This window comes from Sminthopsis crassicaudata, chromosome 6 (assembly GCF_048593235.1).
Source record: "Sminthopsis crassicaudata isolate SCR6 chromosome 6, ASM4859323v1, whole genome shotgun sequence".
Classification (NCBI taxonomy): domain Eukaryota; kingdom Metazoa; phylum Chordata; class Mammalia; order Dasyuromorphia; family Dasyuridae; genus Sminthopsis; species Sminthopsis crassicaudata.
The window spans coordinates 152522094-152547863 of NC_133622.1; the positions used below are offsets into that span (position 1 = coordinate 152522094).

The 25770-nt window shown below is 33.2% G+C and overlaps 1 protein-coding gene across 1 annotated transcript; it reads right to left on the reverse strand.

The window, feature by feature from the left end:
- Positions 1-4067: 4067 nt before the first annotated feature.
- DSPP (dentin sialophosphoprotein) lies at positions 4068-18467 on the reverse strand. The gene is made up of 5 exons (XM_074275761.1): positions 18370-18467; positions 15790-15862; positions 11337-11423; positions 6625-7581; positions 4068-5936 (listed from the first exon to the last, which is right to left on the reverse strand). The coding sequence occupies exons 1-5, from the start codon at positions 18465-18467 to the stop codon at positions 4068-4070; spliced, it is 3084 nt and encodes a 1027-aa protein (XP_074131862.1).
- Between the last annotated feature and the right edge of the window lie 7303 nt (positions 18468-25770).

The window sequence follows — 25770 nt, forward strand, 5'->3', positions numbered from 1 at the left end:
TTTCTAAGGATTTTAGCATAAATGAGTTATACTTTATCAAAAAGCTAGTTTTACTTTGCCAAAGTGCTATGCTTTGTTATACTTTCATTTTTCTCTGTACCTATCTGTATATAATGCACATTTTATTATTATTACATTGTATATGTAATAATGTATTTATGTGTATATTATCATGGCTTCAAATGTTCTTGTTTTCAATGACTATCTTATTTTTCTAACATTCAATTATTGTTGAATACTTAGCATAAATCTAATTTGATGAGAGAGAAAGAAAAGAAAAAGAAGAGGAGGAGGAAGAGAAGGAAGGAAGGAAGGAAGGAAGGAAGGAAGGAAGGAAGGAAGGAAGGAAGGAAGGAAGGAAGGAAGGAAGGAAGGAAGGAAGGAAGGAAGGAAGGAAGGAAGGAAGGAAGGAAGGAAGGAAGGAAGAAAGGAAGGAGAGAATCTGAATAAATTTGGGGGGGCAGAGTTTTGGGGGAGAGGGGAAAATTTCTATAAATTAATGACAAATGGTCTAAAGTTCTCTGTGCTTTAGCCTTATATGGATCAGGTCTTAGAATTCTATTTGTCTCATTAAAAGCGTTTGGTGGAGTGCTTTTTTCCTCAAATTTAGAGAACAATTTGAGGCATAGATATTATTCTTAAAATTTTTTATATAATTGTCCTAGAAATATTTCTGGATCAGGGGGCATTGTTTGGGGGTTCTATACCCCATTTACAAGTAATTCAATTGGCATTTCTGAAATTAAGACTTTTACTTAGTGCTTTCTTAATTTGGGAATTTTATATTTTTAAAAAGTAATTTTCTGTTCCTTTTGAATTCCCATTTCTATTGGCATGTAGTAGATGTGTTATAAGTTCATATTGTGTTCTGATTAATTCTTTTCATTTTTATTTGTTATTTCAATGTGTTTTTTTTCTCTGAGAACTACTCTAGTTACATTCAAAACACACAGTGGATGAATTTCACTTCAATGTTAAACAACAGATTTTAAAAATGACTAGGGGAAAGATTTTTAAATATAAAGGATAAGACACTTAAAGTACAAGAGATTTTTCCACACTGACAAAAAAAAATTACAAAAGGAGATGCTATGCCTCCCCTCAAAAAAGTAACTCAAACTGAAATTTCCAAATAGCACATCTTACAAAGTTCACTCTAATCAATGACAATGTGTATATTCAAATAAGAGAAGCACAATAGCAAGATACTTTAATGTACCTCTCCCAGACTTAAATAAATATATCAGAAAAATCAGCAAAAAGGAAAATGCAGAAATAGAAATGAATAAATAGTTGGGAAACTGTACAGATTGAAAGACAGAATTTTCTGAATGGGAATATTAAAGATTATATATGCATATATACTTATACATATATATATTTCTCAGTACCATGTAAAAGTTTTAAAAATAAACATAGAGAATAGAAAACATAGAAATTATATGGCACAAAATAGAGCATAGAGAAATTATAAATTTATGCAAAAAAGCAAAAATATTAACCATATCCTTTAAAGACCATAATGAAATAAAAAAATTAATACAGGGAGCATAAGCAAAAGATACAAATCTAAATAGAGACTTATTGATGACCAAAAACAAATTGAAGAAACAATTAATAGCTACATGAAAGACAATAATGATGAGACAACATATAGTAAAAAATTATATCTACATGTTTTACATGTATTTCTTGTATACAACAATTTATTGTGGATTTTTAAAATTAATCCATTTCCTTTTATTTTATAGAGGAATTTAATCTATTGTCATTTAGGTATACATTTATAAAATTTATGCTTTTTTCAATGAAATTAATACTTAATCTTTGTAGTTTATATTATTTACAATAATCTGATGATAGTATCTTGCTTCCACATTCTCTACCCTCAATTCTCCTGCTCAAGTTGCCCTGGCCAGTACCTTATTTCTTGAATTAATTTAATTTATCCTCATTGTTTGTCAAGTTAACTGCCTGGAGATCATAATACTTTTTTCCCTAGGACCCTGATATTTCCTCTGCTTAGGAAAGAAGCAATATCAAGAAATATTATTCTTCTATGGAAAACAGGCCTGTAGAAGCCTCTACTCCCTCCAATCAAAACTAATTTCTTGGATCATATTGAGCCCTCCCTCAGAGAAGAGGCCACATTGTCTACCATACCATCCCAAATGTGTTTCACAGTCAAATGCTAGTCTCTACTTGTAACTTTTCCAGCTTGGTCAGAATAGCAAGGATTTATATTCACTAACATAGCTTTTGAGAAGCTGGGGTCACCTCCTCACCACTTGAAGGCATTCATCTTTTTGGTACCCTGGCTTATTGAAAAGGGCAATGAATTTCAAAAGAGTGGTTCAAATGTGACATGAGATATTTATGACATTATTTCCTTTCTCTAAACTTCAATTTCTTCATCTGTAAAATAGGATTAAGAATACTTGCTGCACACTCCCAAACCCCAATGCATGTAACTAACGACATGCTAAGACCACCTGTTTGAGTTATAAAAACAATCAAGCAAAGGTACAAAGAAGGTATGAATAATTACCAGACACTTCCATTAGAATATGAAATCCAAGGGATAAACTATATCAAATGATTGTAAAAGGGAGACAGCATGTAGAGTCAACAGATACGAGACTTTTTAAGTCAGAAAGAGCTGGATTCATGTCAGTTAGGTGACCATCAGCAAATCTAACTTGGCAACTCTCTAAGTGTAACAAGTTAATGATCTGCATAAGAGAAGGGGGCTTCTACATTGGGAGTCCTCTACCCAGATAAATTCTCAAGTCCAAATCTGAAATAAAATAAATAATAAAGAAACGTTTTCTCCGATATTTCATTTTGTAGAGCATAACTAAATCTTTAAATATATCTCTCAGTTATATCTCTTCTAAAAGGCTACTTAGGCTATAGTGTTTCTCTAATTGGATGGGTTTGGGGATAAATTCTTGACTCTGAAAGTTACTGGTAGTCATATAAAATCAACTAAAGGATCTTCTGAGTTCTTTGGTTGCAAACATGACCCAAGAAGGAAAAAAAAAAAAGAACATCTCTAGGTAATTTTTAATCAGCTACTAGTTTAAAGACCATGCCTAGACCAAAGAAACTTCCAAGAAATAGATGTAATTCTTGAGTGAGGTTTGGTCCTAAAAACATAAATTTATCCCAAATAAAGCCATGTTTATATGTACAACCAGTTTTACTACTATGATAATCAAATCCATAATATTGTGTGGCTAATTTTAAAAGTTATATTTGGGGAGACTTAGAATATAAGCCTCCCTGAGCCCTATGAACCATCATAGAAAGTACTTTGTCAAAAGTCTGCTTTTGTAACAATTCCTACTGGCTTGAAGATATGCTTTTTTTTCTTTCAGTGAATTTTAAAACCATCACCAAAGTGTTATAGTTCTTTAGTTTTGTCAATATTTAAAATCAAAATGACCTGTCAAAGTAATTCTCTTTAGGCCACAATAAATATATTCTTTTAGAGATTAATCATGCCTCAACTTTGCTTTATGTAAAGACTTTTTATCAAATATCATCAAACAATCTTTCTTCCTTAACTCAGAGTGTAGCCACCCAGAAGTCCTGCTTTCTGGAGCATGACAATACTACATAATTGTTTGTAACTATCTGTTATTGCTTAAGGGAAATATTATATAGAATTCTTGGAAACACCTAATTCATGAAGTTTAAGTTGTCATTTGGCAAGCTAGTGAAGGTCAAGCTTTTAGGTATGGCCAACCTAATCAGTATCTCTCCACAGTTGTTTCACATTTTACTTTGCATTTGAATTTATGTTAAAACACAAAGAAATTTCAATACATTTAAACACATCTATATTTATGTTAACATTTTCACCTACTAGCTTTAAACACATACAGATAAAGGATTCAGAATATATCTGTTAGTTTTTCTTTGGCTCCAAATTTGGACAATTTCTACAGTTGTGTCTGAGGTGATGTCTGACTTTCATTTCACTTTCTCTCACGGAAATTTTTACTTTTTAGAAATTACTAGAGCTTTTCACATGTGGAACTTACCACTTCTTGGTCTTTATTCTAATCATCACTTGTTAGATGGTTACTATCACTGCCTTCACTGACACTGTCACTATCACTCTCATTTCCATTGTTGGTATCATTTTTAGACTTGCCTTGATGGTTGCTTTCATTACTGTTACTATCACTACTGTCACTGCTATCATCAGATTTGCTATCACTGTCACTGCTGTCACTGCTATCACTACTGTCACTGCTATCATCAGATTTACTATCACTGTCACTGCTATCACTGCTGTTGCTACTATCAGATTCACTGTCACTATTACTATTATCAGATTTGCTCTCACTGCTGTCACTATCACTGCTGTCGCTATTATTGCTGCTGTCACTACTGTCACTGCTATCATTACTGTCACTGCTGTCACTACTATCAGATTTGCTATCACTATCACTACTGTCACTGCTATCACTACTGTCACTGCTGTCACTGCTATCGCTGCTGTCACTGCTATCAGATTTGCTATCACTATTACTGCTGTCACTGCTTTCACTGCTATCAGATTTGCTATCACTATCACTGCTGTCACTGCTATCGCTGCTGTCACTGCTATCAGATTTGCTATCACTATCACTGCTGTCACTGCTATCACTACTGTCACTGCTGTCACTGCTATCACTACTGTCACTGCTGTCACTGCTATCACTACTATCACTGCTATCACTGCTATCAGATTTGCTATCACTATCACTGCTGTCATTGCTATCGCTACTGTCACTGCTGTCGCTACTATCACTACTGTCACTGCTATCACTACTATCACTGCTATCACTGCTATCAGATTTGCTATCACTATCACTGCTGTCACTGCTATCACTGCTATCACTGCTATCAGATTTGCTATCACTATCACTGCTGTCACTGCTATCACTACTATCACTGCTATCACTGCTATCAGATTTACTATCACTATCACTGCTGTCACTACTATCACTACTATCACTGCTATCACTGCTATCAGATTTGCTATCACTATCACTGCTGTCACTGCTATCGCTACTGTCACTGCTGTCGCTACTATCACTACTGTCACTGCTATCACTACTATCACTGCTATCACTGCTATCAGATTTACTATCACTATCACTGCTGTCACTACTATCACTACTATCACTGCTATCACTGCTATCAGATTTGCTATCACTATCACTGCTGTCACTGCTATCGCTACTGTCACTGCTGTCACTGCTATCACTACTGTCACTGCTATCACTGCTATCAGATTTGCTATCACTATCACTGCTGTCACTGCTGTCACTGCTATCACTGCTATCACTACTGTCACTACTGTCACTGCTATCAGATTTACTCTCACTATCACTGTTATCACTATCAGATTTGCTATCACTGTCATTGCTGTCACTACTATCACTACTGCCATTTGCTATGTTTCCATCACTATTGTTACCACTATCACTGGTGCTGTCACCATCATCATCACTAGTGTCTGAAACACTCTCACTATCTTCATCTCCTCTTTCTGGTGAGTCACTACCATTACTATCACCAGCTGATTCATCAGGTTCATTAGAATCATTGCCCTCACTGTTACTGATATCCTCACTTTCAGACTTGGCTTCATCATTACTGCTTTTAGGATCATCTCCTTGCATAGATTCATTGTCAAAATCATAGCTATCATCATATCCATCACTATTGCTTTCACTGCCAATGTTTCTGTGTCCGATTTTTCCTCCCAGTTTTGTTTTCAGGTTGTTTCCAATAGGTTCATTGTCAACTTTCCCTGCCACACCACGGGATCCTTTGTCAGAAATGCCATCTCCTTTACTTCTAAGAGCATCATTTACTTTCTCAGCTTCTTTAGTAGCTCCCATACCATTACTGTTGTTGGTCCCATTGTTTTCTACCTGCTATGAAAGGACAGACAGAAAAAGTATAAGTAAAGAAACAATATACTACCACAAAATTATGAAAATTGAACTACATCAACTGATCCGATATAATGTTAATTTATATTTTAAAAGTTATTATTTGTGACATTTATACTTTGTTTGAGCTTGAAACATCTTCACTCTTGGGACTCCTCAATAGTCACTTCAAATTCTCTGCCCCAGTAGAACTCTGAGCGGGGTTGGCAGAGTAGAAAGAGAACCAGATCATGCTGAAGAATAGTCAGATGTGAATTCTAGGCTGCTCCTCCCTATCTTGGTGATCACAGACCAGCCCACTTAATCTCCCTTGCTATCCATTTTCTAGATTTCTTCATTTGTAAAATTCAGTGCCTTTGGATTAGATTATTCTAAACTCCCTTCAAGTTCTGAACTCTCGTGAAATTCTGCAAACAGTAACTTGGCAAATTCATTGTTCAAGACACAACTTTTAAAATATTTTCAGCAAACTTGTAGAAATATTAATTTCCAAAGTTATACCATGCCAATGCATGAATTCTGTATTTTTTATTCAAAATAAAGACTAGAGAAGCATAATGTAGAAGAATGCAGGGTTGTTATTTTTTTTTAATTTGTTTGAAAGAAAAAGATATAGAAATTTTTTTTTCTATTTTAACTGAAAAAAGAAAAAGATTCTAAAACTTACCTTTTCTTGGACTCTATTAATGTCATTGGGTCCTGAGTCTTCATTGAATCCGTTTTTACCACCTCTAAAGGATAAAGTCAGCTCCACAGTAGTTTCTACTGTGTTATCATGATCTTCATCACTCTTTGAAGCATTTTCTCTATTGAGGGAATCATCTTTGTCTCCAGTGTCATCATCTTCATTGGCATTACTTGAATTTTTGCTTAAGTTATTATCACTGTCATCTTCATTTCCATTTTCTTGAACCTCATTACTAGGAAAGCTTGAATCTGTGTTATCAATAGTGCTTTCATTTTTCTCCTCTGCTTTTTCTCCCTCATCATCACCAGAACCATTACCTTCAAAGGTATCAGCTCCATTGCCACTAGCACCACCATCATTATCATTCCAGCTTTCATCTTCTCCACTCACATTTTTAGCTTCACTTTTTTCAGTTGGAGACTCAGTTTGATTACTCCAATTCCCATCTCCTCTGTTAGGAATTTTTTCATTTAGACCACCTTCATTTTTATCAATGTTTTCATTTCCTTCATCTTCATTGCTTCGATTCTTGTTTATGTTCTCTTGCTGAACATTGATAATTTCAGTTTGGTTTGTGTTGGTAACATTTCCTTCTTTGACATTTTCACTAGTGCTTCCATTATTATTATTCATTACATTTCCTGCCTTGTAAATGATGCCTTCAAAGCTATTTGTTGTGCCATTTTCTGCATTCCCATCTCTCGCTAATGTTCCTGGATATGTTATCACCTCATATCTATCTCCATCACCTCTCTCTTCTTTGTCTAATCTAGGACTGATAGAAGATCCCCTTTTTCCTACATTTGCATTCTCAATAGCATTCATTTGTCCTTTATCACTGCCATTTTTATACAGTTGTATCTCCTTCTCCTCTTCATATGTGAGGTCTTCATTTCTTTCACTATTTTTGACCGTACCATTGACAATTATCTGATCCTAAAAGGGGACAAAATAAATAAGATAATTTAATTTCTTGGTCATGTAGAATATTTATTTGAATAAAAGCTATACCATTCTACCTGGATAGTAATAAATAATCCTAAATATAATTTTAAAATTTTGGTCAATGATTCATTTTAATGTAAGAGGCAGCATAAGACATTGGAAAGAGAATTGATTTCAAAGTGAGAGGAGTCTTAGTTCTAATTAATCTTGGCTCTACCACTTATTACATATGTAACATTGACAAGTTACTCAATTTCTCTGAGCCTCAGTATTTTCATCTGTAAGTCAGTCAATAAATGTTTTAAAGTACCTACTATGTGCCTGGCACTGTGCTAAGCAATGAGGATACAAAAAGAGATAAAATATTGTCCCTTTCCTCCAGGAGGACACAATTTAATGGGAAAGGAAACAATCAAGCAAATATATACAACAAACTCTATGCAGAATAAATAAGAAAAAATTAAGAGAGGAAAGGCACTACAATTAAGAGGAGTTGAGAAAAGTCTCCTATAGAAAACTGGATTTTATTTGACACTTAAAAGAAAACAGGGAAGTCAATAGGCAGAGATAAAAAAGGGAGAGCATTCCAAGCATTGGAGACAGCAAGACAAAATGCCAAATAAAATAAACAAATAAAAATAAAAAGTAAAAATAAATAAAAATGGAATATCCAAGAGGTCAGTGTCACTGCATTGAAGAATACATATTGAGGAGTAAGGTGTAAGAAGACTGCAAAGGAGGAAGCTAGGTTATAATGATTCTGGAGGGCCAGAATATTTAATATTTTATCCTGAAGATTACAGGAGTTATAAAATGAGAGTATTGACTAAAGGATTTTTAAGGTTCCTTCTAGCTCTAGATTCCATAATCTTATATCTTTGTTCAAATCACTTTTTTTTTCCTAGACCTCATTTTCTTGATCTATAGAATTAGAAATCTGATTAAAATTATCTCCAAGGTTACAATCTACACTTAATTTCTATTATTCTAAATCATCGAAATATATAATGTAAACTGTTCTCAAAGGAGTCCTCAAAACACTTGCCTCCTAATGTAAGAGAAGGTATGATAGAGATAAGATGAGAAAATGAGGTCATCATTCTTCAATGTATTTATCTATACAGATACTACATACATATATATGTATGTGTGTATAAACTTATATGTCTATGCTATATATCTTGTATAGTACAAACAATACTTATATACTTATGTCTTATATAGTTACACACTTATATATCTATACTATATATCTTATATACTATATGTCTTTTATAGTATATACTATAAAATATTATATACCTTATATAGTATATACTATATGCTATACATTTATTTTATCTTAAATGTAGTATAGAGATGTATATAGTATCTACATGCATATATAGATATTTACACATATGTGTTTATATTACATATATAATTTATAATTTTTGTTGTTTTTTTATAAATTTCATTTAAAATCAAAAGATAGCACTAAAGTTGCAGAGAACCTTAAAATAGGTTTTGAAATTGCTCAGTCAGGTATAAATTTTTTTAAAAGTATATTTCTCAATGGAATAAAAAAGTTACTTCTAAAAGATTATTCAAATGTGTGCCAGTCAGAAAAGAAATTTTCTTACTGACACTACAAATTACTACAAAATTGCTACTAAGTTACTACAAATTCTTATTGAATTACTATTACTTTATAGGAACCAAGTGATATAGTCTCCAGAATATATAATAACATTTGAAGAATGCTTTATGGATACAAAGTACTTATGGTAAATATACTTAGTATGATATATATACACACACACACACACACACACACACACACATATGCTAAGAGATATTTTCTTCCTTTTTAGAAGGCAAGTGCTTTGTATGCTCCTTTGGAGAAATGTGTTCATACATATGTTTCTGGTTATTTCAATTTCAACCATATTCCTAATTTTATAGATGAGAAAAATGAGATCTAAGGAGGACTGGTTTGACCAAGGTCTAGGATAATAGCTAAAGATGACACCTTAGAGGTCATCAGCTTCAACCTCCTTATTATATAGATAATGAAAGTAAAAACCGAAGAAATGAAACCTAAAGTCACAGAGTCAGAGTCAAAACTTAAACTGTGTTCTCTGATTTCCCTCATTTAGAAAAACAGTAACAATATTGGTGATTTTTTGATAGTCGAGTAAATTAATTTTTTTCACTTCAAAGTTTTAAGATTTTGTGTAACTTTTCTATTAGTTTTAAAAATTTTATTAATTAAAAAAATAATTTGTTTAGGACTACCACAACTAAGCAAAGATGTGCTTCAAAGTTCAGCCAACCAGTTGCAAAAGATGTATTATATATCTATTATATTTAAGCACTACGCTAGGATAAGAAGCAGAATATGACTATCCAAAAAATCATATCTCACTGGAAGCAGATTAGATATGGTTGGTTATATTCATTTACAAGCATAGCTAGTTTATGGTAAATGTCAATTATGTCAATCTTATTTCCTTCCTTCTACTGATCTTTTGATAGCAATGGGGAAAAGTGCTTCACTGTTAGAACAGTTATTTCAAATATCTAATAGCATAAGTTTAAAATATAGAAGACAATTTAACCACAATTCAATTCAATTGAATTTTAAAAAACTTTTATTAAGAGTCTATTGGATAGGGGCAGCAAGGTGGTGAAGTGGATAGAGCACCAGCCTTGAATTCAAGAGGACCCGAGGTCAAATCTGGTCTCAGACACTTAACACTTCCTAGCTGTGTGACCCTGGGCAAGTCATTTAAGCCCAGCCTTGGGGGGGGGGGGGGGGGAAGAGTCTATTGGATGAAAAGACTGTACTCAGCTCTAGGGGCAAGCCAATGTCACCAAAAAAAAAAAAAAAAAAAAAAAAAAGCTATAATGAACAAAATAATACATGAGGAACCCAAAAGAAATATAAAATAAAAAAGCCACATGAATACAAATACAATACAAATAATCAGCAAGTCTTCTTGGAGGGGATACCTGGGAACTGGGCTTTACAAGATAGGTTGGAGTTCAACAGAAAAGGGAACATTTCAGACATGATGAATAGAATAATCAAAACAAAGAGGCAAGAATGTACAGAGCAGTATCAAATACCATTGGTTGATGAGATTGTGAAGGGCCTTGAATATGAGACAAAGGAACATTATAATTTTCCTTGGGAAGCAGTAAAAAGTCACTAAGATTTTTGAACAGAAGAGTTGAATGATTACATTGATGTATAAGAAAAAATATTCTAGAAGTGACATGAAGTATGAATTAGAAAGGAGAAAAATTAAAGGTAGAAATATCTGTTAAAAGATTATTACTATAGTCTAGGTACATTTGGGCAGGTTCAATGGAGCTTTGCAACAAGGTGGAAATTTAAAAGATGTTGATAACCTATTTCAAGATTCATTTCCTTCCTTTCTACTCTCACCTCAGAACATGTTCTTTTCAATAGTTTAGAAACTTACTGATTTTCCAAGGTGTATTACCTCTCCCAAACAGGCACAACCCACAGGATCCTATACCCTTATGTGGAGATAAACAGCTCTTATAGTAAAACTTGTCCCAGAAACAACAATTGATAGTTATATCTTTGGTCTGTATGAGGGTGGTAGCAATGGAAATAAAGAGTAAGATTTAAGAGTGGTTGAAGTGAGTAGATTGTAGCCTCTCTAAATAATACTTTCAAGTGGAATACACAGACTTTAAGAATATAAAGAAAACACATTCTAAATTTCTGATACCTGTTTGGTTACTTCTGATTTTCCTGAACAGTTTAAGTCCACAGATCTATTAAAAGCATACCTCTCTTGGGGTCTGATCTGAGAAACCTGTCAAATTAAAAACAGAATATTAAAGTTTTATGTTAGAAATATGCTTAATCTTCTCAAAATGATTTTGTGGGGGGAGAATTTTTTTTAAAAGAAATATAGTTACACACAGAAGACCTGCAAATTATTGTTTGTCTTAGATTAGAAAATTTGTATTGCTATATTGATTAGCTTAAATGAACTCCTTGTCTTGGAAATTCCTGTGACAAAAAGGGTCTGAAATATTTTCTAGGCATTTATCTTCTCTTAGAAAGTGCCTCTACCACCTTCTTCCCCCAACCCCAATACATACACACACACACACACACACACACACACACACACACACACACACACATATTCAGTAGGAGTTATCCTCTTTGGGTTATCTAAATTTGCACATAATCCCCAATAATTGACATAATTTTAATTAAAAGTTTTTAAAATATCTTATTGATATATTTTTAGAAGGCAAGTGCTTTAAATGCTCCTTTGAGAAGTATGTTCATGCTTTATGTTTCTGGTTATTTGGGATAAAGGAAGTTTAAGTCATATTCCTAATTTTATAGATGAGAAAAATGAAATTCAAAGAGAAGGAATGATTTGACCTTCATTTCTGAATATATTTCTTCTCCTTCCCCTACCTAATGAACAAAGAATTTTTTAAAAGGCATTTCGCCACAATTGAACAGCTTATTAATCTTGTATATGTTATACCTCATATTCATAGTTCCCTATATCTGCAAAGAGCACTATTTTTCAGTTACTCATCTGCAGGGATAAGTGTAATAATTTAATATTCTAAAACACAGTTGGTAGTCTTATTTGTAATACTCATTTTCCCAGGGTCACTCAGTGCTAAAAAATATATAGTAGCCATTTTTATTTATTTACACCTTCCCCTCTAACATGACACTTTATCATACTCCATGGTTTGCTCTAGTAATATTGCCTTTCTTTAGTAATATTGTCTTAGGCATTACACAAGTTTCTCTCCATTTTCACAGGTCTCTCCTTAATGTGTCTTCCTTTAAAAATGAAGCCTTCATCTCTTTTAAAGCTACTCTCTATAGCAAAGGCACATATTTGTGTAGTGGCACTGTCTAAATCAGACTAAAACATATTTGGGAAATATTTAACAAAATAAGTAAAAATATAGTAAAACATAGATTTTAAAAACAAGTCCTACTACATATCACACATTGTGCTAAGTGCTTTAAAAATATGATCTCATTTGATTCTCATGACAACTCTGGGCATTAGATCTTATTACATAAGATCTAATTATCTATTATCTATTATGTAAAATCTCCATTTTACAGTTGAAGAAATTGAGGTAAACAAAAGTCTCTTAGCCTTAATGAATATCTGAGGTCAAATTTGAATTTGGGTCTTCCTGACTGTCTCCCAAGCTCATAGTATTTAGTTTAGGATTTTTCAATCCATTGCTTTTGGCAGGGACTGCCACACCACTGCATTTCACTGCTTTAGGCATGTTATGCAAATTTGGCATATCTATAAAACACAAAAAGTCCTCCCCTAAATAACATTATAGGATACACAAATGTCTTCACTGGGACAGAGTAGTTGAGTGATAAATATACTATCATAAAGGCATGAAGGAAGACTTTGGTTACCAACTGAGTCTATGGCATAATAGAGACAAAGCATACTGACTCAGAAAGCTGTAGCCCAGGACAAAATAAAATATGAATCTAAGACATCTTAGAGTGCTTTGGAATCCTATAACTTGTGTTCAAATATTCAAATATCTGAAAATAGATCAAATGTCTGTCATTTAGTCCCTGTGGGACCCTAAATATATAACTCTAGCTTATTTCTGGTTTTTTTTTTTCATTTGCAAATGTGGAAGTTGATTTAAATGACCTCTCTGCTCAACTTTGAACTCTAAACCTATTTTCCTATGAACCTACTATTCCAAGATTCTCTGGAGTTATTCCTCTTTGATAACTAGAGCAATTGTTTTTTCTTACATAAGAGTTTGAAGGGAAAATGTAGTTGTCATTATTGCTATTTCCTTTGCTTACCACAAATTTAAGTCAAATTTTCTGTCTTAATTGATTTTTAAATTAGGATTGTAGAGCAAAAAGCAAAAAATGGGCATAAGAGTTGAACATAATTTTGGGGGAGCATATAAATTAATAGAAATAAACCATTCTTCTAAACAAGGCAGAAAGTAACAAAAGTAGGCAAAGGATAAAAAAAAAGGATCTGTTTTAATTTTAGGGGTGCAACTAAAAGAAGTTTACCATTATTCCCTCATTAAAATGTCCAATATTTATGTTTTTGCTACAAGTAAATGTTAATTGGCTCAAAAAGCAGAATGTTCTCTCTGCTGAAAATGAAGAGGCTTATGAAACCTCTCTGTTCTAAGTTATCAAGGAAAATTAATAATGAAATGTTCTTTCTCTCTCTCTCTCACACACACACACACACACACACACACGCACACGCTGAATCTATTGAGGAAAAGGAGAATTCTTTGATCCAACAGCCTCTAAGTATCCCAAAGAGATCATTAAAAAGGGGAAAGAACTCATATATGCAAAAATGTTTTGCAGCAGCCTTTTTTGTAGTGGCAAGAAATTGGAAACTGAGTGGATGCCCATCAGTTGGAAAATGATTAAGTTATGATATATGAATGATATGGAATATTATTGTTCTGTAAGAATTAGCAGGATGATTTCAGAAAGACATGAAGAGATCTACATGAACTGATGCAAAGTAAAGTGAGTAGAAGCAAAAGAACATTGTACATAACAACAAAAAGATTAGGTTATCAACTATGATGGACTTGACTTTTCAACAATGAGGTGATTTAGTCCAATTCCAATAGACTTGTGAAGGAGAGAGCTATCTGCATCCAGAGAGAGGACTGTGGAGACTGAATATAGATCACAACATAATATTTTCACCTTTTTTGTTGTTGTTTGGGTGCTTTTTTTTCCTCTCATTTTTTTCCTTTTTGATCTGATTTTTTTTTTCTGCATCATGATAAATGTGGAAATATGCTTAAAAGAACTACACATGTTTAACCTGTATTGGATTACTTGCTGTCTAGGGGAGGAGGGAAGTGGGAAGGAAAGGCGAAAAATATGGAAAACAAGGTTTTGCAAGGATGAATGTTGAAAACTATCTTTGCATGTATTTTGAAAAGTAAAAGACTATTATTTTAAAAAAGATGAGGGGGCAGCTAGGTGGCACAGTGGATAGAGCACCAGCCTTGAATTCAGGAGGACCCGAGTTCAAATCTGGTCTCAGAGACACTTAACACTTCCTAGCTGTGTGACCCTGGGCAAATCACTTAACCCCAGCCTCAGAAAAAAAAGAAAAAAAAAAAAGATGAGGGTATTCATCCCATCAAAATAAATAGAAAAATAGTCAGGTATCTGAAGAAAAAGTTATGTTTCACTGTATTTGTTTTCCTCTCTTTAAAAAAATGAAAAAATAAAAATTTTGTACTGATAAAAAAAAGATGATGTTTGAGAATGGGATTGCTGGACCATGTCTTAAAATACAAGCTAAATTATCTATATAAATCTGCTAAGCTATTCATCACACACACACCAAAAAAATCAAACCAAAACCAAACAAAAAACAAAAATGATACAATCTATAGGAAGAACAGCAGGAGAGATTCATGTAAGTTTACAGAAAATAAAATATAAGGAGAGAACCCTTACTAAAATCTATAACCTAGATGTCCATACACAAATGACCCATGTAAGACTAACAAGTAAAATGAACTACAGGCAAATTTGACTATCACTAAGATTTGATAGTCTGAGTATGAAAATGTAGTTATTATTTGAAAGGAAAAAAATAGTAAAATATATGTGTGGCAGGGAACTGAGGAAATCAAGGACATCAGGTTATACTTGGTAGGTCAATGAAGGCAGAAATAGAAGTGATATTGTCTTTTGGGCCTTTTATAGATCACCTGTACAAGAAGAGAAAATAGATGAGTTCAGGAAACAAATCACATGACTGGCACAGAGACATGATATAATAGACATCTGCAAAGTTGATGACTGCTTATAGAGGCACTCTTTTCAGTATGCATAATTTCTGAATTCTAAGATTCTATGATTCTAAATCACCAAATATATTTAAAAAGTAATCCCAAATATTTTACAATCCAATACAATCTTGATTAGTAATACTAATAAGAGCAAACATTTATATAGCACTTGCTATATGCCAAGCACTGCACTAAATACTTTATAGTTATAAAGATTTAGTTTTTTTTTCCTCTGCAAAAGGAGTTGAAAATCTTTAGAAAACATTTTACAAAAATTCTAAGGTAAAGAACATTATAAGGAAGCTTCCTGGTAGGGTATGGTTGGGGAAGGGTCAAAATGCTTACCGGAATGGCCTCTGCAGTTACCAAGATGAAGAAAAATAAGATAATCTTCATTTTCTTTGGTGGCAATAATAGCCTATTTAATAATAATTTTAAAAAGAATATAATACAATTTTAATACTAAAGCTGAATAAACAATTATAATCATAAATTGTTTTCATTTATTTAAAAATATGTCATTTCTAGGCAGTAGACACAGCTCCATCTTCACATTAATCTGGTTGCATCCTAAATATGGCAAAAAGATGGTCAGAAATTCAAGGGGAGATGGTGACACCATATCCTTCACCAAATTAACACCAAAATACCCATTTGTTTGCTTATACTAACAGAAGAACAGTAGCCTTACTGAAAATTTATAAAACAAATTTCTAGAAATGTCAAGATCCTGATGTGATTATAAAAAAAATTATTATTTAAATATATATTGGTCAATTAAAGACCATCTAATCTAATCTTTTCACTTAAAAGATATGGAAACTAGAACTAAAGGAAATCATGGTTTTCCTTAGGTCACACATGTAGTTAAGTGCCCATAGGTGGTATTTGAACCAGCTCCTTTGACATCCAATTCCAGTCTATCCATAAGTCCATCAATAATATTTATTAAAGAATTCTCATATGTGTCAGATGTTGTGTTGAGCACTGGGGATACAAAAAAAAAAAAAAAAAAAAAAAGGCAAAAAATTCCTTATCTGCCTTCAAAGAACTCACAATATAATGAAGTAGGATAGGGAATGGGGGAAGGGAAAGATACAGTGTTCTTTGAACTGTAATACCTTGTTGAAATTTCCAGTACTATGTGTAGAGAACAAAACTCCACAAATATTATTATGTATAGAATGAAAAAAAAAGGAGATTCTGAATTCCCTCATGCTCCATCCTATCCCCACCTCCAAAATCATGAAATTCAGTCACATCTTAGTCATAACTCCTGAGTTTGGTTGTATCTAACAGTGATAAAAACAGTAAATTATATAGTTAAACACTTACTAAAAAGGCTTTAAACATTTGTTTCATATCACATACATTTTTAACTTTATTGAACTCTTAAATTTTAATCACATAAAAGATGCTTAATCTGATAGAAATCTATTTGCCATCCCAGCATATATCTGTAGTATATCTACATGAGAATACCAGCCTATTGAACAATGAAGGATTTCTTTCTCAAATTTCTGGGAGCACCAAATGGTAACAAACCATCATATTTATTGATTGTCCCAGATTCATGTCTAGCTATGATTAGTCAAGACACCATGTTTTTTTAAGGTATCTGGATCAATTTAGCATTCATTCTCCCAGAGTTTGTCATGATTTTTTCCTTATGTTCTCTTGATTTGATAAGTGATAATGGGGGAAAGAACAATTAAAAATTTTAAATATATCTAAACTTCAAATTTTCCCTTTAATTGAAATGCAAATTATTTTCAAAATGCAATAGTTCAATATTAGGAACATTTCTGGTCTTACCTTGACAATCTTCAAAGGAACTTTGAAAATCCAGAATTGATCTTTTTCTTTGAAAGAAGAACAGTGGTAATGAGGTGTTGTACTGTATTTTTGTTTGATTTTTATGTAGCTACTGAAATTTAAACTCTGTTTGACAATTATGTCCACCAATCACCATCTGGAAGTCCACCTGATATGGAGTTGTGAGGTGTGGCTGTGACCATGAAGCTCATATTAACTTCCCACATACTGCTATATGTTTGCCCCCTGAAATCCTTGGTTGCAAAGTGACTAGACTAACTTTTACTTAATTAAATAGCTCCTACCAGGCTGGTTTAGTATCTTAAGTATAGAGAATTAGCATTGCACAGCACCCAGAGCACCACTTATGCTCTATCACCCCGACATTTCTTTTCCTGTTAGGGTTGGCAATCTAAGAAAACTCTAGGTTTCCTAAGTAAATATGACTGTCTATTTAAGACCCCTATCATTCCTGAAGTGGATATTTAAGTTAGTGCTATAATTCAATCAGTGGCACTGACTCTGCCTGAGGGGACTTTGAAAATCTATAAATAGTTGCAAAAAGAAGCCTTTCTATTCTCAAGGAACAGTAAGACATGAAACACAAAAACAATAGCACCTCTCCTCAAAAACATTTAGTTCTGTCAATGCTGATGGACCTCACAAAAGATAAAAATGAATGGAATTCAGAAATAACTTCAAATTATGAAGAATTATTTTGTAGTGATAATTAAACAAGGAAGCAAAAATGGACAAAGGACTCTATTATCTATAGAAGATTTATTTCTCTGTCCACCTGAAGGACAAACCTATAAAGAAATCATCATATATACTGTTCATGGGACATCATTTTAAATTTACATGAAAAATTATGCAATCCTTTAACTAAATAATTTATAAACAGGATTACATATATAGGAGTGAATGAACAGGTCACAAATCTTATTGATATAGTGGCAGTAATAATTACTTCGAAACAGTCATCCACTGCACAAGAAAGAATTTTTTTTTTTTTGGCCGAGTACTTTTGAGGTCAGCCATTTTTCATTATCCTCCAAGTTATCCTCCAAGTCTTTGGACTTTGCTACCATGACTCACCTGCTCAATTACCTTGGAACTTCCCTTAGTGTCTGGAGCCTTTGTGATGTAATGTGATTTTGTGGTCCCTTGATCTTGAGTGGCTTCTGTTCTAATGGGTCAGTGGTCATGGGTCTTCTGGCTTTGGAATCTGCCTCAGGAAACTCCCAATCTATTTGATTCTAATCACTATTTAGCCAGATAGCCTCAGGAAATTCCTACTTCAAGTCTGCCAAATTCTGAACAGACTGAGAAATATCTCAGTTTGTGGCTGACTGATGACCTGGTCAGTGATAATCAAATTTCAGAGACCGCCCTCAATTTATCTAGATAATACTCTCTAGCTTTACCCTTGGGCTGTAGAAGTAACATATCTATAATTGAAAGCTGTATAAGTGTATCTCCTTGCTTCAGTTTCTTTACTGAATTCCCTTACAATTCAGTCTGCTTGGTAATGGCATCACATTATTTTTCTACAGACAAGCTAAACCACGTTGAGGTTAACCACCATGCCTCAAACCCATCAGTGAGTTAAGGAGATGTCTAACCCAAACTTGTGAAAACTTACTCCGGTGCAATGGATTAATGAGAACACTCTGTTCCAAAAGCCAGAAGGCTACTGAAACAGGTGCTATGGAGGGCTTAGTGCTTAGTCAGACCCTGAAGATACCAATGTCATCCACTGAATCCCAGGACATCACCAATTTTCCTGACTTTTGTCTTGCCATTGGACTTTGTGTAGCTGTGCCTCACTTAAGTCCAATTTTTAAAATTCAAGTTAAGATATCACTCTGTGATGTTATTGGGCCTTTTCAAAAATGAAGGATGAGCAACCACATGGGAGATTTTATAAAAGTAAAGTTAATGAACATGGTAACAAATGGGATATGGAGTGATGGTAGTGGGATGAGACATTATGAAGAGTCAAGAATGACCCTTAGGTTGTGAGTCTGATACACTGTGATGATGGTGGCATCTTAATCAGTAACAGGTAAACAGAATAGGAAGGCAAAATAATGAGTTTTATTTTGGATATATTAAATTTAAGATAACTACAGAACATCTAGTTTAAGATGTTTAATAAGAAGTTAGAGAAAGAAAACTGAAGGTCAACAGGAACTGGATAAGTTTTGAGAATTATCAGCATAGAAATAATGATTGAATCCATGGGGGCTAATAAAAGTGCTACACGAAACATTGAAGAATTAGAAGGGAATAGGGCACAGGAGAGAACCCTGTTGATACCCATGGTTAGTGTGCATATTATGGATGAAGATCCAGTAGACAAAACTGGAAAGAAGTCAGACAAGTTGGAGGGAAACCAGAAGAGATAACTGTCTTGAAAAACTTAGAAAGATACAATATACAGGAGAAGAGGATTTTTAAAAAAGTGTCAAAAGTTTCAAAGAGCTCAAGAAGGATGAGAATTGAGAAAAGACTATTAAATTTGGAAATTAAGAGAATGGTACGCCAGCCCCTTTGTGGATAATAGGGCCAGCCTACCACTTTATGGATAATAGAAAAGGAAGGAAGATAAATAAGAATAAGAAGAATTTAGTGGAATAGTGGAGAGTCTAGGATGTAATTAGTGTCCAATCAGGAAGTGTCCAATCAGAATGTGAAAGAAACAAAATGAGTGCAGTTTTGGGGGGGGAGGTGGGCTGAGGAGTTAGGGATGGCAGTGTTAGCTAAGTTTAAAAAAAAGCAAAAGAGGGCAGCTAGGTGGCACAGTGGATAGAGCACCAGACCTGAAGGCAAGGGGACTTAAATTCAAATCTTTAACTTCAGACACCAAACACTTCCTAGCTGTGTGATCCTAAGCAAGTCACTTAACCCCAATTGCCTCAGCATAAGTAAGTAAATGAATAAGTGAAAAAATGAAAAAATATAAGAAAGCAAAAAATAATTAAGGAAGTTAGAGAAAAGAATAAGTGAATAGAAAGATAAGGAAAATTGCATAGTCCGAGTAAGGGTTTTGAAGATTTGGAGAGAGATGAGGAAGGATTTTGAGTTCATTCATTTGAGGATATGGAACACTTAATGTAGTTATTCTTTGTGATAATGCGACTTGAAATTCCTGGGCTCCTAAGCTTAGAGATGGGAATGGGAAGCAGCTGCTTTTCCTTACCGAGAAAGCCTTGGGAGAGATAAATGAAGCTCAGACTAAGAATTGAAACAGCTCTTTGAGGAAATGGAAGAAAGAAAGCTAGGAATGCTACTACCTTGTATCTTTTTTTTTTTTAATGCATTTATTGATAATAATCTGCTCTCCATTTTTTTGAAGTACTTAGAGTAAATGGCTCATAGATAAATTGATTTAAATATTAAATATAGTAATTATAAATCCAAACATAATTTTGTTGACATCTATCCTGAAATAAATCAAAATGAGATCTAAATGTCCTCTCCTGTTAGGATAATTGTAGTAAAGCAGAACTCAATACAGAAACACATTTGCTATTTGGCATTAAAGCATGAAACTGCTGGATCACAGAAACCTGAATTGAAAGCCAGGCTGAGATATTTATTAGCTGTGTGATTTGACCTCTGTTTAAAGGGGGAAAATGAAATAATAAAGTGCTTATCACAGCACCTTGGCATATGGCAAGTACTATATTATGCTAACTGTTATTCTTTAGTTGTATAAAATTGCTACATACTTGACATAAACTGTTGTTGATGACCAGTACACAATGCCAATAGCGATAAAATGAATAATTTTTCTATGTAAGGCAATTGGGAAATACGTTTTATGTAAGGCAACTGAATCGAAGACCCCTGAGTGACAGATAATAGGTTTTGCTTTAAAGTTTCCAATCTACAATAGAGTTTATTATATTGTAAAATTTGGCAAATTTTATATCAGATATGCTGTTAGAAAAGCAACTTCTTTTACCATTTGAATGTTGTTAAATTATGAGTTGAATTATTAAAAGATAATGGGAAAAAAAGTTTGAAAACTGCTATTATTTTAGCAGTTCTGCTGACTGCATGTTGTAATATTCTAAAGTACTAATGATGACAGATAGGAAAGGGGGAACCCCGTTTTGGTCGGCGCAAAGATAGTCCCATTAAGGTGCAGTGTCCCCTGTAAATGAATTTACAGGCCCGAAAACCTAGATTGATAAAAGGTTTATTGTAGAAATTTGGAAGTAAAGTTGAAGGTAGAAAGACACCAGGGCCAAAGATGGTCGCTGAGCGGGCAGGAATCCCTACATGGCCAGAAGGATACCATGTTTGGGGGGAAGGGCTCCTGCAAAGAGAGAGCTCCAACTTGGCTCTTTTATACCTAAAATGGGGCTTGTGGGTGGTGCCAAATTCCTGGCAAGCTTTTGGATAAGAAAGAAACTTTGTGGGGGTTGGGGAAACCTGAGCAGATAGTGGGGGCTGGGCCTGGATATCATTGGAATTCAAAAGGGTGCTTTTTGACCAAGATTTGTGAATCAAAGGTCAGCCATGGGGGTTGGGAAATCAGAAAGGAAATCTTAAAGGGACCTCAACCCCCATCACTATAATTTAGGAAAATGGAAGTTTCCAGGTTTGCCTGTACTTAAGAGGAAGTTTCATTTTAAAATATTTAGCTATTATGCGTGAGATTATATATTGTTAATTATTTAGGTTATTGTCATGCTGTTAAACTTTATCAAGTATTTACATAGGTATGTTTTAAAAGGGAAAATTAATTATTGAGCTAAGTGCAGGAAAAGGTACAAAGAAAAGATTTTGTAAAATCTCCTTATTTGTAAACTTATAAGGTTTCTTGGAACCATCTGATAATAAACTCTTATCAACCTTATCTTATCATGCTGTCTGGTCATGAACTGTGCAGGAATTTTCTATATTGTATAATTCCTACTGAATAAATGGAATACAAACACTCCTTGCACAAAATGGTGGTGAAATTTTCAAGCCTACTTACAATGAGTTTTATTTAAGATTTATTTGCCTATCATTTGAAGAAGTTATGAAGTTATACCTGGAATAGTTTATATTAAAGTTATATTTTGAAATAACTTAGTCTTAACAAATTGCAGTTTTAAAGATTTATTTTTGCTTCAAAGGGTGAATATGAAATGAATATCTTTTAGTTTGGAGACTTACGGCAATTGGCCAGTATTGTTTTTCTGAAGTTTTAAGTAAACTATTATGTATTCCAGAACATAACCATATTCTTGATTTCTAATAGTAGATGTTTATACCAGGATGACTTTAGACTCTAAGAGAAGACCAAAAAAAAGGAAGAAAAAGTTGTTGAGTAAATTTTTAAAGACTTGGTAAACTTTTATTGTTGCAACTCCATGAAAAAAACAAAAACAACCAAAAAAAAAAACTTAGCCCTAAACTGTGTTTAGTGGAACTTGCTATTTGAAGTAAAAATCTTGTGGGACTGTAATTTGATATTATTCTCAGTTTTTATTTCAGGTATGATTGTCTGAATTGTCATGAGGCCAAAAGTCTACTATTCAAGACAATAATGTGTGCTTTCCCAGGGGAATGCAGTCTGGGAATTATCTATCTATCTGTCTATGTCTGGAAAAGTTGAGAGGATAATCTAACGTGGATAAGTTGAGAGGATAATCTAACTTGACTCAGTTGCCCCGTTGTATTACTTCCTTTTGAGCAGAAATATTTTTCACCTGCTTAAATCTTGAGAATGGATTTGGCACCCTATAAATGAAGTGGGACTTTACCATAAACTTTACCATGACTTTTCACCAGAGCTAAGCATGCTTTATGCTGTTTATACTTGTGTTTAATCATTCTCTGCCATTAGGATCAGGCCTGGAATACAGTATTGACACTGTTATAACCATGCCCCTGTTTCTTTCTCTCATAGCAAAGTTATATTATCAAAGAAGATAAAGAATGGAATTTTGTCATTACAATATGGAATTTATTAGTTATTAAGTTAATAGAAAGACATCTGAATTACTCAAATAAGAATGACCTTACTGTTTTTGATCTGAATTTGTTATCATTCCATGGTCAAAGCAAGAGTCAAATTGTCCTTACATTTCTCACATATATGAGATAAATTTCTGAAGTATGCCATTCTTTCAAAATATCAATATAAGAAATCGGAGATGAAGGAACTTGTAGAGTTAAAAGATATAAATCTCTTAATTTGTGAATTAAGAAACTGCTTCTGTTTTTGTTTTAAGGAATAGAAGAAGTACAATCAGTAATTTTATTGGAGAGTAATTTATAAGCTATCCTGTATTACCTTAATGGGAAATCTGACTTTACTTAGGGTTATTATTTAATCTGGGATTAGAACCTGTATGTGGAGTATGAAAACTCCTCAAGAGTTACTTTAAAGCTATCCACATTGCTTAAAGGGCTTTCCAGAATGGTAATTTATATTTACATGGAACATGGTTAATGACTGAAACATGCTTTACCATAGAAACTCATTTCATATCATCTATTTTCTGTATACAATTTGGGGTTATTATATTTACTCATGCCATTCCAGGTCTTTTGTTATTTGCTATTAAAAATCTCAAAACAAATTAATGTATATAATGTTGAATTTAGGGATAAAAAGTATCTACTTATCATTTGTACTGATAGCTATTCATGTATGGTATTACATCCTTAAAGTATTTCCTATTCCTAAGGAGGAAATTAGCAAAAGTGGAAAATTTTAAGAAAGCAACAAGATCAGATGATTATATATATCAACTGTAAATGATTTATATATATATGCCTTAAATATGTGTGTCTTCTGCATGTTATGATAATAAATTTTTTAAATGAGATTCAAGATTTTACATATAAAACATATACATATTAAATATAAAATACATACATTTTACATATAAATTGCATTTGTAATTTAAAGAAGTGAGATTAAAAATTGCAAGTGGTATATGATAACTGGAATTCTTTGCAGTGAATTTAGGTTCCTAAATCAATCTTCTTATAGCTTTGCTGCTGATAGAATTATAACCACAAAGTTTGAGCTGATTTTAACCACCTAACCTAGTTATTGGAATAATAAAATTTAGAAGAGTGTACTAAATTGTATTGAATCCTCTTACTGGCACAATTTAGCAGAATCCCTTAGATTCTGTTGATGACTTGGAGCCAGAGAAGCAAATTTGCTAGAAAGGGGTCACTCTAGAACTGCCTGAAGAGGAGCAGGTCTATAGTGGAATGTCTAGGAGAGATATTTCTGGAAATCAGATCAATATGTGGGACATCTGGATTCAAGATGAAATATGCTGATTAACTGATCATTTCAAGTGGGTTACCAGATTAAAAGGAGGATTGACTTTACTGAAATGTACATCTCTCTAAAATTTGTGGCTTGATCCTTAGTTTACACATAGGGCCTATTTAACAAAGTTTTTCTCCTTGGTAGATAAGTGAGATTATCATTCTGTGTATCTAAGTTTAATCAACTTTATGACACTGATGGAAACATGAGATTATGATTTGTGATCCAGAGTACATTTTTTTTCTGTTTTGAATTTGTCTCCTAGTTCAAATAGATTTGGCTAGAGAAACAGATTAATTTGATGCACTTGAGGATTAAGGTACAATATAAGACTGAACATGATGCTAAACCATTTATAATTCATTTTGTTTTCTGTCATACACATATATGTATATATATATATTAGCACCAAATGAGAGAATTATTGAAATTTCTGTTTACTTAGTGACCCATTGTTCTTAAACTCACCTGTCCATCAGTGTTGGGAGGAAGTATCATCCAGTTCTCTAATATTTGTCACATAGTCAAATTATCTGTTACTTATCTATGCCAGAAAATTTTCATATACTTGCTTCCTTGGAAAGGAAATGAGGTTCAAGGGAACAACCTCTTTTGTTGATGTGGAGCTATAATTGTTTTTACCTTATAAAAATTATCCATAAAAGCTAGTCCCACCATGAAACCATCTCTGACTAGTGATAAGCCAATCAACATATTGCTATCTTGAAGTACTTATAATAAACTCTGTTTAATTCTCTTCCTTCTGAGTTTGCCTGTCTTAATGAGGTTCACTCAAATAAAGAATTTTCCTTTTAACAGAACCAGACAACAAAGTTGCTGAAAAGCTTTTTTTCCTTCTCTCCAGCCTTCTCTTATCTCAATTTCAGTAACAACTTTGTATTCTTCCTGCTCAACATTCACATTCAATTCTATGTATAACAAGTCAGAAAAGGAGCTAAACTTAAATTTTTCATTTGGGAAAAGAATATTTTTCTTTCTCTGCTTCTAATTACATATCAACAGATTAACCTTTTTTCCCTCTAAATAGACTGTGAATCACAGAAGCTTTTAGAATTTTTTCAAATATTTCAAAATGTTTTCAAATGTTTCAAAGTGGTGAAGATGCCAATAAAAAAACGTTCAGAAGGTATCTCCAGCTAAATGACATACACACAAGATCATGATGGATTTAGTTGGCAAAAAACATATTA

Bases quoted from the DNA above. Each gene is read 5' to 3' on its own strand.
- DSPP (XM_074275761.1), bottom strand. From the start codon at position 18,467: ATGACCACTGACCCATTAGAACAGAAGCCACTCAAGATCAAGGGACCA. The intron at 11,424-15,789 runs GTAAGCATTTTG...TTAATTTGACAG, and splicing joins TAACTGCAGAGGCCATTCCG to GTTTCTCAGATCAGACCCCA. The intron at 5,937-6,624 runs GTAAGTTTTAGA...CTTTCATAGCAG, and splicing joins TTAATAGAGTCCAAGAAAAG to GTAGAAAACAATGGGACCAA.